General features: G+C 44.9%; 1 protein-coding gene across 4 annotated transcripts in view; it reads left to right on the top strand.

The window, feature by feature from the left end:
* Positions 1-363: 363 nt before the first annotated feature.
* LOC119309247 overlaps positions 364-12,025 on the top strand; it is a 22,253-nt gene continuing 10,591 nt past the window's right edge. For 2 of the 4 annotated variants that reach the window (XM_037585280.1, XM_037585278.1), the window contains exons 1-12: positions 364-761; positions 1,187-1,430; positions 1,519-1,600; positions 1,695-1,840; positions 4,095-4,207; positions 4,297-4,392; positions 4,879-4,976; positions 10,518-10,700; positions 10,773-10,902; positions 10,993-11,124; positions 11,212-11,395; positions 11,481-11,587. In XM_037585280.1, the coding sequence (XP_037441177.1) occupies positions 1,760-1,840; positions 4,095-4,207; positions 4,297-4,392; positions 4,879-4,976; positions 10,518-10,700; positions 10,773-10,902; positions 10,993-11,124; positions 11,212-11,353 (975 nt within the window). In that variant the 5' untranslated portion in view covers positions 364-761; positions 1,187-1,430; positions 1,519-1,600; positions 1,695-1,759 and the 3' untranslated portion in view covers positions 11,354-11,395; positions 11,481-11,587. The remainder of the gene's footprint in view (positions 762-1,186; positions 1,431-1,518; positions 1,601-1,694; positions 1,841-4,094; positions 4,208-4,296; positions 4,393-4,878; positions 4,977-10,517; positions 10,701-10,772; positions 10,903-10,992; positions 11,125-11,211; positions 11,396-11,480; positions 11,588-12,025) is intronic. The other 2 variants (XM_037585279.1, XM_037585281.1) reach the window with 2 other exon arrangements.

The raw sequence follows: 12,025 nt of genomic DNA, 5'->3' as shown, positions 1-12,025 counted from the left end.
AGTTCTTCCAATGCAGCAAGCTTGTCTGGAAGACTTGGGCGCGGGCCAAGTGCAATCTCCACATCTGGTTTGCTATGCCACGTCTCGCATCTGGATGGCCGACCGCATGCTTCGGCACGGCATGAAGTCCCACACCACATGCCTGATGTTTACCTGGGTTGACGGGTACTCACCACGTCGGCCTACTAGTCATGCGCCGGGCAGAGGACCCATCGACAACCGAAGAATGGCCATTAAACACATTCAGCTGCGCATCAAGGGCGAACGCCCGCGCTAGCCACGTCGACGCTGGACCCGCGCACTGTGTGTCTGTGTCGACGGGAGAGAGAAAAAAATAGAGAAGAGCGATCGCTGAGGGAGGTGTTACCTGAACAGGTTTTGCTCGCGACCCCTTCCCCACTAAGCAAACCCCATCGCGTGTAGCTAGGGTTGCCGCCGCCGTCGCCGTCGCAGCTGCCGCCTCCGCATCAGCCCATCCCAGCTCCTCCAGCGCCGCCCGCCATTGGACAAGGCGTCCTCCTCAGATCCGCCTCTCCCCCCAAACCTTCTGGTCTTCACGTTCCACCATGCCGCCATGATGGTTGCAGAGGAGGGGCGGAAGGGGATGGCATCGAGGTTCTGACGGCGACCCTAGCTCGAGGTGGGGAGTCGACTATGTGCGGTGCCCCGTCCATGAACTTGTTGATTTTGTGGGTTTTCACGGACCTGCTGATGGGCAAGATGGAGCTGGTCTCTGAGCAGCCATTGGTTGCGACCATGAGGTGAGGTGTTGGAAATTCTCCCACAGGCTCCTTTTCTTTCCTTTTTTTTGTGATTGTTTGATTGGTTGCAAGATAAGTTGGAACTTTGTCGCATATCACCATGCCTTGTCTGTCGCTGTAGAGTTTTTTCTATTTTATTATCAGTTTGTGATTGGGCAATGCACCAAATTAAGGATATATAATTTGATTGGTGAATTATGAGTAGCAAGGTCCTGTGAGATGTATGTACTTAACAGATAAGAAAAGTACCTTTTTATGTGAAGAACCACCTAATTAATCAACATACTAATCCTTCTTCAACATCGAGAGGCAAGAGACCGCCGACTCCAGGTGTGATAATTCTCTGAAATGCACCAGTTCTTCAAGAAATCTCTTTGATGTCATATTCATTTGTGGAATTTGGCTAATAGTTTGCTTGATTACAGGTTGGGAACGTGCTATCCAAGGACGCGAAAGCCCAGATTGTTCCTCCGGCCACTGCACCGCAGCCCTGGAGTCTAAGCCTGCAGTGGCACCACCAGTCCCTCCTCTCTGTCTTTCTCCCGTACTGCCATCGTAACAAACTGCCTCTTGTGTTCGTTGATTTGCAGGCTTACTGGTATTGGTTTGGTTTGAAGGGCTCTTCAATCCTAAGATCTTTCTGGAATAATTGAGTTGTTGAATCTGAAGGTATATAGTGTGTTTTCTTCAGTATCTATATGCATGTTTTTCACTCTTGAAATATTGTTGCTTACCTTAATTGTCCTACATTTGTTAGGTTGCCGAGGAGGTTGATTTCTTGCAGGTGGTGTAAAACTGCATTCTCCTACAGATGATTTTGCCTATTCGATGGATTAAAGGTTTTTTTTTGGCATGTGCACAGAGAGCATGCTTGGTTGCTTATAAACGAATAAGTCCTTGCAAGATAGTACTAATCGGTATTTTGCATTCTAGGATTACAATGGCGAGTAATCAACAACGATGACCATGCTGGTATGTACTTTGTGTGAGAGGATAAGATGGGCATGGCGACATGGATCATGGTAGTTGGTTGTGCTGGATCACTTTTTGATGCTTTTATCTTTCCATACTATCTCCAGGTTTGTGAGTAAGCAGGTCATGTGGACAAATATTGGATAACCAGCAATGCATATTTTGTCATGTATGTTCCATTTGGCTGCAAGCTTAGAATAACCAAGTTTACTTTCTCAGTTTTTTTGCTCTTCTCAGATTTTAGGCTGGTTTTACAAACATATGTGCCACACGCTGAATTTAGATTTTGGTGTAAGATTAAAATAGGGGATAAATCATTGCGCCATGTTAAGAGCTACAGAGAAGAAGGAAATTAGTGAAGAAGGAAAATTGTTGATTAGCCTGCTGTGGTGTTTCTTTCTAAATAAATTACATGCCAACTTGCTGGTTTAATTTAGACGCGTGGGATAGTGTCTCCTGTCCATTGCAATCAATAACCTCTCACATTTTTCCAGTTGTGTGATGCAGCTGAACGACAGAAGCAAACAATAACTATTCTGAATAACTATGACTGTTCTTAGCTGAACCACTGAAGCAACCTGTACTAGCTGAATCACGTAAGCGGCTTATGGTTAAACCTGACAATATTCAGCATGGTCCAAGATGCACTAATTAAGTTCTCTTAGTTTATGTTTCTTTTTTTGATTGACATATCTTCCTGCTTGTGGTCAAAGTAGGACTGATTTCCTTTGCTTTTGTGAGTTTCAGTTCAATACACGTACTGATGAAGTTTCTCAGTTAGTACAGGTTCTGATTTTCCTCTATTTTCAGAAAGTTCCTGACAAATCATTTTGTTACGCTATTCGTACATATTCCACTTGAGTCAATAAGGGCCGGTACTTTGGTAATAGGTTCATATATAGATTATAGTGGTAGGGAAGTATTTTTTTAGAAAAGGTAGGGAAGTATGGCGGTCTTTTAGTCTTGCTGACCATCCAGTGTAGCAATCTTCTACTTTAATTGCGATAAGATTAGTACTGTAGTCTGCAAGAGTTGTCTTTCATGTTTTTCAAAAAATTGTTAGTATTTAATGCTATTTTCATATTTCGATTTCCCATTGTCCTGTACCTCCATTTTTGTCGCTGGTTTACATTTTTTTACAATGTTTTTGAGCCTTCTTACTAACCACAAGACACCGCTGCTGTGCCAAAGGAACCTCTTTATTCACTTTGCTACTTGTTCTATTTTTCTCTATTTTCCAATAGGAGTGCCATATGTAGATTTACACACAAGTACAATAGGAGTGCCATATGTAGATTTATACACAAGTACAATTTCTTTGTTATTATTTACTAATGCTATATCCATGACCTTATTTTGTATGAAATAAATCATCAATAGCATACCTTATTTCCATATTGTTTTTAGTTATGGATTTAGAGTGACTGTTTTTGTTCTTGCAAACCATAGGGGTTGATCCAATTATAACTGTATTACAACTTCTTTTGGCTGATATCAAATGCTTGGTTGATCCCCATAGTAGAGGCATGTAGGACTACAGATTATTGCGTTATTAGTTCTTAACTTGCTATGGTAGTTCTCGTGTTGTTACAACTTTCTTTATCTATTTAAAAAATATTGGAAAAGAAACATATCCGAGCTAGCTAATTCTAGCTGGTTCTTAGCTATACCATAGACATGTTTAGACTATGAACTCTTTCCTTTGCGAGCTATAGGATTTTGCAGCACTGGCTTAAAGGTGAGTACTTCTTTGTCAGAGAAATTATAAAATGTTCAGTTAGTTTGGTGTTTTTGCCAATTTAGAAAGGTATCCTGAATTCTTCGAGTACAGGTTCAGAAGGACAACGGTGCATAGTTTTAGTAGTTTCAACATATATTCTGTGTTTAGTGCACATAACAATAAGATAATCGATCATATTTATGTTTGACATGGTCATGCTTCAGAATATATACTATTTTACATGTTAGATACATTCAGGACATTACTGGCATACGTTTGTGATATATTTTGCTTTGTTTTGTATATAGACAGCCCCAAATTTCTCAGTTGCGAGTTCATTACCATGAAAAGTTAGGTTTCAGTACATCAGGATTTAGATGGCTGGCCCAACCTTCTCCTGTCAGACGCATGCTCCTGCATACATGAGTTCTGATGTTTGACGCACACACATCCTGTAAAATAGTACCATACTTCTGTCATTTTTATGTAATCTTGTATAGCATACTTCAAGTTAGGTGACATTAAATACCAGTACTCTCAGGCGGCACCATAGGGCGGTGCCCCAACCGCTACTCTTTGGAGAGGTGTATGTTACTTAGTAGTTCCAAGTTATGCCCAATTTTGTGCTTTTGTAATTTCAGATGGACTATGCCCTTAAGTTTCCCTTCTATACAATGCTCGAATGTCTAGACCACAAGAGGAACATCAAACCTTCTGATGCTAGTGGTTCCCACATCCTGAAGACACAATGCTTGTAAGATTCTCATTTCTGTAAAAAGAGTACTACTACAAATCATTTTAATTAGATACCATACTAAGATTTTAAATATTTTGTCGAATCAGGCCATATGGTCTCAACCAAGAACTTTTTTCTTTGGCTGTTGAAGATTTCACATTCTCTAAATCTATCCACCAGGATGAACTTCTGCATCTTGATAGGTAATCTGGCTATCCTGTTGTCTGGTCATGGAAACTTCCTTTTTTTAGATTTTAAAAATACATTGTTGCAACAGGTGGGTGAAAGAAAACAAGTTGAGCCAGCTACAATTTGCACGGCAAAAGTGACATATTGTTAGCTCTCAGCTGCTGCTATGATTCCCCCCTGAACTTGCTGATTCTTGCATTTCTTGGGCCAAAGTAGTGTGTTTTAGACATTGCTAAGGAGTCATGTTTCTGGTTTTGCCAATGGTAGATTGCTATCATACAACACCCCTTACAAAACTACTATTGTTTGCCTGTGCACCATACTACGGGTAAAATTCATGAAAAATTAGTATGTATGAAGTGCAAATTGCAAACATACATATGTTTGAATAAATTAAGTGCAATTTTGTTTTGTATATATGGTGAACTGGTGGTGTATGATAAACATACACCATGTATCATATAGACCAAATTTACCTCTTTTTCATTTCTTTTTGCCAGCACTGGAATTTGTACGTCTTTGCAAGGTCAGAAACTAGAGATTTATTATGCAGCCAGGCAAGCTGTTGAAACAATCTGCACAACTCTTCAAGCACCAAGTACGTATGCCATTCGTTGATAGGAGAATCAAGCATGCATGTATATACATCAGTTGAGAATGAAGATAATTAAGGAACCAGAAGGGGCGACTGCCTACCTAGCACCGCCCAGCTTTATCTCAGGAGGCCCGCAATGGCGGGCCCCAACCACTAGTGTTTATCATGACCCTCGGCGTACTTAAGATGAAATCCTCCGAAGACTTGACATACTCAAGATGTGGCCTCTCGTGAGCTCTATGCACCATTTGATCTGCCCTGGCAGCGCGTGCCCAGGCGACCCAGCTCGACGATCATGACGGGTGGACCGCGGGGCCGAGCCCGAGGACACAATCATTCGGTGGCACCGGGTGCGACGAGACGGTCTTTTCACGCGCTCTTTCATGCGCGACGGGCGAGCCGGACCCGCCTGTCGATGTCCTCGCCCTGCGTCAGGCTGGTCCGGTCGCAATACACGGTCGCAATACACGGGCCTGCTAGCACGTTTGGTTAGGCCGTTCTATTGCGTCAGTCGTCCACATGCGTGCTCCTGCGTGATTCGGCTCGCATGGGTGTGGGCTCACTCCGTTAGGGTTGGTCGCACGTGAGGGGAGGCCGGGCTCACTTGGTCGCGTTCGCCGGCCCCGTCCAAGCCAGATCGGTCACGTCAGTCGATGCGTGCGGTGCCGGCTCACGCGCAGGGCCCCGCTTAAAGTGCAATCATGGCCTTAATCATATTTTGATGTTGATGACAATATACATATATAGGACTAATCATGTTTGTCAAGCATGTCACAGGTTTTAGACTCCGCGGAATCATGCGTGTGGATCATGAACTACATAAGTGTATTGCTAAAGAACAAAGAAATAAAGACAAATAGCTTAGGCTTTTCGGTTTGTTCTTGAGTATAGGGGTCCCACTATTAAGAGGGGATCATCGGGACTCATGAAAGATTTGCTTAAAACCTACGGTTTCTTTCAATGCCTTACACTCACATCATACATCCATGCCACACATATACCAACAAAACACTCTTGAGTATTGACCCAAAAAAGACATATTCTTTATGTCTTAGGAAACCCATTTGGTCTTAAGCTTACCGGATGTCCGGTCTCACATTGCCTACCGGATGTCCAGCACTTACCTGAAATCTGGTATAACCATCACATAACCAAACCAGTGGAATTCCGGTCCTTACCAAAATTACGACGCACTAGTCCAGAGCCAAACTGACATATGAACACATTGTTGATCCATTTAGCAATAAAAACCCTGATACAGACTTGATACAAATTGTAAAATTTGGCAACAACATATGAACACAATGTTGTCATTCAAAAATTTAGCCATCTTTTCTGTCAGCGCCGATACAATGTTGTCATTGAAAATTCAGCGACAACATATGAACACTTTAAGCCTATATTCATACAAGAACAAGATCAAATGATCACGCTCCAGCCTTGAATCGTATACCAAATAAATTAAGCATTTTTGCATCTTCTTCAGGAATACAAAACTCAGCAGACAAGCCATATGGCAACTTGGTCATGACTAATTAAACAAAACTTATTCAACAACTAATTAAACATAGCCATGAATCTAACAAAGATGGCATCATATGTTCATCTAACTAGATAAACTTCTTGAGAGGGCTAGCATCATAACTAATTATACATAAATTCTTCATAGGGATGGCATCATATGTTCAGACAAACTACATAAATTTGAAGCAAAAGCTCTTTGTCTTCACCAATCTAACAAGTAGCAGCCTCCACCAAATCATCGATGAATCTACAAAAGAATGAGGAATCAATCAATACATTTAAATTGAAATCGATGAAAACAAGGAGGAGGGATCATAATAGTTGAGCTAGGCATCGGCTGCCGGTCGGAGTGGCGGTGGCCCCTACTGCTCGTCGGCTGAGCGACCAAGGGCTCCAAGCCTTGAGAGGAGCGAGGAAGCAGGGAGAGCGATGAGGCAGTTGCACGTTCCTAGCCGTCGTCCAGCGTCGCCTAATTTCCTGGTACCAGCGCCGATATCGCCATGAGCACGCACCCGGGAGATGAAGAACGGGAGACCTGTAAGCCTTCCAACACCCTCTATGCCCCGGATCCTCCCCCTCTGTCTCCATCATCGCCCAATGGATTATCACGATCGGAATGGCTCCATCTTCGATCATCCATGCCTTCTCCTCCTTCATGGCAGCCAATGCAATCTCCGCTGATTGCTAGTAGAGGATCGCCATGTTCGGAAACCAACTACAAATCTCACAAGCTTGATGAGCTTCTTCGCATCGCCCTCTCCCACCTGAACTAGAATCTTCGCCAACGACTGGGTAATCTACATCGTCGCTACACGCTAAGGTTACGGATTATGGGATTCCCCCCTTCAGTGTTGACAACAACAAGGAGTAGGGCACGGGTCAATTTCTGAAAAAGCGAGGGGTCCTTCTGCAAAAAGACAATGCCACGAGGCGGCATGACAATGCTCTACCATAGCCAAGACTGTACATAGGACCGTAGATGTCACATATTCGCATGTATAAGTATCGTATTATAGTGTTTCTTAAGTTCAACAACATTTTGATTATGGGCCAGCGAGTTTAGGGACGATCAATGTAATTTTCTCAACTCCAACTATAACAGATGGCACTCAGTGATTAAGCGGGTTGACACTCTAATCATGAATTAAGAACGAAAGTGAGGAATACATATATACATAGCATGCTTAAGCCTTTTTTTTACAACACACCTAATCGAAGGCTTAAGATATAACATTGCCTTTATTTAACCAGGCATACCCTCTTTCCATTGCATAAAAACAAACAAAAATACATTCGTTCTAGAGACTCATAAAAGGGATGGGAAATAGAGTATAAGCGAGTTCAACACATCGGGCGAAAAAACACAGTGAGGGGGCGAGAAGGAGCCACCCACACCCACACCCCCAAAAAACCCCAAGCAACCAAACACAAGCAGCATCATACAACCGTGTTTTAGTTTTAAAAAGAAACCTGTACTATACCCGGAGCGTTCCCTTAGCTCAATTGGAGGCGGCCAAATCCCCTCATAGTCTCGCAAAATCCCAAAGCCGCTAGGGTTTTGGGCAATGGCGGGGATCCAAGGCGGCCAATCGGCGGAGGTTTTCTTGGGGCGTGTTTGGTTGCCCGTATAGGGCCCAACTAGGCCCGCGCGGGAAGAGAGAAGCCTGTTTGGTTGCCCGTTTTCATTGTTGGGCCTGCACCGCACGCTTCTTAAAGCGGCCCAGAGCCTGGCTCACTGGAAACTCACGAATCAGCAGTTTCTCGTGAGTCAGGCCGAGGTGAGCGCTAGCAAGCGGGCCCTTGCACGAGTGGAGACGGGAGAGATGCAAGGTGATTACTTGAGGTCTTCTTCAACCTCAAGTAAGCTTCTATCTAATCCCCTCTCTGATCTACACAACGGTGCTTCGATTCGAGGTAAGCTCTACACGAAAAAGATGCACCTCGATGCTACGGTTCCATTCAGGCGATCAGTTCGTAGTTTCGTCGGCCGTAAGTTCTTAATCTCGTGTTCCCGTTTGGAGCTGTTCTGGACGAATTTTGTCAGATTCGTCGCGCATGATGGATTGTTTGAAATTTTCTTTGACCAGCAGCCTAATCTCGCAGTTCCTCACAACATTCGTGTTGTAAGTTTTTGGTTTCAACGATTGTAGCTTCATCTCTTTTTGGACAGCAGTCTACTGCACTGGCAATCCTGACGTGCTTGTGCTGTTGCTGCGGCTGGTGGTGCTGCAGCGGCGCGGCCATGACGAGGAGCGCCGCGCAGCAGGCGGCGACGGCGAGCAGAGCCGCCGCTGACGCGGACGGCCTGGTCCCTGCCCCTGGCGCGGACGGCCTGGTCCCCGCCCCCATTTGTCTCTCTCGCCGGCGTTGTGCTCCGGTCCGGGATGGCAGGCTGCCGACGACCCCTCCCTCGACCTCCCTTCTTGACCGCCTCAGTCACCAGCGCGAATCAAGACGGCCGCGGCCCAGGGCGCAGCTGCGAGAGCAAGCTGGAGGGAGCAGCGACCAATTGAGAGAGGTCGGCCCTGGTTTGCTTGCTCAGCTCGCAGCCAAGTCGGTGATGCTTGCTATTGCTAGTCGACGGTGTCGCTCGCCGTGCCACCAACGGGGTCGCTCGTCGACGACTCCATGCTCGCCATGTCGGACACGACGCCACATCCACTATCCACAGCAGTCGTCATGGTCCGGCGCACACTGTATTTCTTCTCCCCCTTCCTCCGCTAGCTCTTAACTCTGTGCTCGGTGCAAGTGCTAGCTCTTAATCACATCCCATGCGGGCAATCAAACGCCGTGTTTATGTGCTACTTGGCCTAATGCAGGCAACCAAACAAAGTGCACTTGGGTATTACCTAATGCAGCGATCCTCGATGCAGGCAACCAAACAACTTGCAGATGACACATTTGGGACTGTTTTTGCTCATCCAGGCTGGGTTGAGAAGTGTAGGCAATGCGACTACTATTTGAAACTAAACACGCCTTGGAGTTCCTTCCGCGGGGCGGCAGCAAGTCCACGGCGTACTTCCCGCATGGGAGTGCTGCTCCGACGGTGGGCGCGCCGCGGTGCCGTCCACGGAGGCCACGGCTTCGGCTTCGCTTGCGGCGCCCGCCGTCCCGACTCCAGCAGCTTCGACTGTCGCCATCCTGCTACTCACCGTCACCTATGCTGGTAAAGCTTCGTCCATTTCCCTGGTTCCTGAAGGAGAGAGCGTGGACGAGGGCTTGTTGGCCGATGGTACCTGCTGCATCACGGCGCAGATCTATCCATGCGAGGATCGAGTAGCCATTCGAGTGTTTGACCTTAGAGGTATATGATCTGCTCTGGATTGATGAATATTTCTGTCCCTGTCCATTTTTCCCGTTTAGCTACTATTTCGTGATCTCGGTGATGTCGGCATGTTTTTTTTTTTTTGAAGTGGTCTGCCTATGAAATACTACCTTGATGCTGGGAAATTTTTATAGGTTGAATTGCTGCCATTTAGTTTCAGGAAGAGGGTTGGAGTATTAACTGTTTGTGGTGTACAAACTGTGTACTAGTCGGTGACTGGATATGCCCCTGGTCCATTTAACAGAATTTACTCGGCAGTAGTATTGCTTATGTAGTGTATCAATTTATTATGTTGTTATGAACTGTTGTGCTCTGTTCAGTTGGTGAATGATCACTTACTTCCAAAATAGAAATTCAATTAGGAAGCTTAAAATTAGCAGTTGAATGCACAAACGCAAATAGTATCCTGTAGGTAAATTAGATATGGTTGTTCAGGTTTGCTTACTCTGATATGATATGCTTGTTCAGGTTTGCTTACTCTGATATGATATGGTTGTTCAGGTTTGCTTAGTCTGATATGATATGATATGGTCGCACTGCTAATTTACCTGTTCTATCTCTGTTAATTAACACCACGGCTCAGGAATATTATGATATAGTTCCAGAATCATAAGTTTTCATGTTTACTTACTCTGATATGAGCTCACACTATTTGAACAACCATATCATAATATTCCTGTCCTAAATTTAATTAGGTTCGCAAAAGAAATGGAGAACCACATGCTTACTTGCAATGTGCAAGGAATTGCAGTTGCTCACTACGGAGCAATTATTTGGGAAAGAAATTCTGTGCTTCCATGTTAGACAGTGTGAAGAGCTACTATTTCCTCCGTTCAAACTGAAATTCGCCCACGACTTCAAGATTCTGAAGCAATTAGGTGAGTTTCACGCCCTATCAGCCTTGAATTGATAAATCAACAGTTAATGAATGTCAGTAACATATGTTTTAGGTCAAGGGTCTGAGGGGGAAGTCTCCAAATGCTCATCGAACTTTAGTGACTTCAAATGTGCGGTAAAAGAAGTTGTGCCCTCAAATTTTCTGATTGATGCAAGTACAACTAAAAAGCATTCTGAGCCCAGGTCTTCTTATTTTCTAGCTCTGTTTTGCATATTCAGTTTGTTGTTGAGGTCGAGTGATTGCTCACATTTTACTATATGCATCACATGCAGCGAGGTTACACTGATGGTAAAACTGAACCACGGTAATATTGTGAAGATGTTCCTGTCTTGGAACGAAACTGGGAGTAACTTCATGGGCCTTCCATCAGATGCAACATTCATATGCATGATGTTGTCTGCGAGGTACTGCCATTGACTTAGTATTGTATTTTTCTGAAGCTATAGTTAAAATATGTTGACTGTAGTTAAAGTACATCTGTTCTGTCGTAGGACACTGTCGTACTATCTTGATCAAAGATCAATAATTGAGTTGGACACAGTCAACAATTTATTTCTGCAAATCATGATGGGCCTGGAGCACATCCACAAGCAGAATGTGGTTCATCATGATTTGAACCTGGAAATATCTTGATAGATGACGATTTGTCTTTGAAGATTGCTGACTATGGAATAGGTGAGAATATGAGCTGTGATTTTAATTTTGGTTCACAGCGTTCCAATCATGCTGTAAAATCACTGATGGTCTTATTGTTCTCTAGCTGCTATTAAAGATTTGCCAAACTCCAAACTTGATCCTGATAATATTGGGAGTTTTCCGTACGCTGCGCCAGAGCTGAATGATGCCCACGAATTGCATGATGAGAAGGTGAATATTGCATACTTCAGACACTAGTTCAACTCACTAAGCTGTACCCTGAATCAGTGGTTAGACATGCTTCTGTTAGATGTGTATAGTTTATTGTGTACATCCCCATTGTATAAGGGGCTTTTCTGCACTTTACCACATCTGTATATGTACTGGCCTTTGGCCCTCAGTAAAGCTTAGTTGCTCAATCCTAACATGGTATCAGATGCTTATGTTCCTCTCCCGCTCCCGCACGCTCGCAGCTCCGTGCCTCGCTCCCCCGTCGCCGGCCTTCCTCTCCCTCGTCGCCGGCGCCGGCCACCTCCTCCCTCGCCCCCGACCCTCTCCTTCCCCGCCGCCACGCCGCGTCGCCTCGGCCTGCGCTCGGCCGTGCAGCCCCGTCCCGAGCTCGGTCGCGGCCCCCCCTGTCGTCGCTCCCCCCCCCGCTTCCTCCATCGG

This window comes from Triticum dicoccoides, chromosome 5B, assembly GCF_002162155.2.
Source record: "Triticum dicoccoides isolate Atlit2015 ecotype Zavitan chromosome 5B, WEW_v2.0, whole genome shotgun sequence".
NCBI lineage: Eukaryota > Viridiplantae > Streptophyta > Magnoliopsida > Poales > Poaceae > Triticum > Triticum dicoccoides.
The sequence above is the reverse complement of the archived record's forward strand: the minus strand, read 5'-3'. Positions and strand labels throughout refer to the sequence as shown.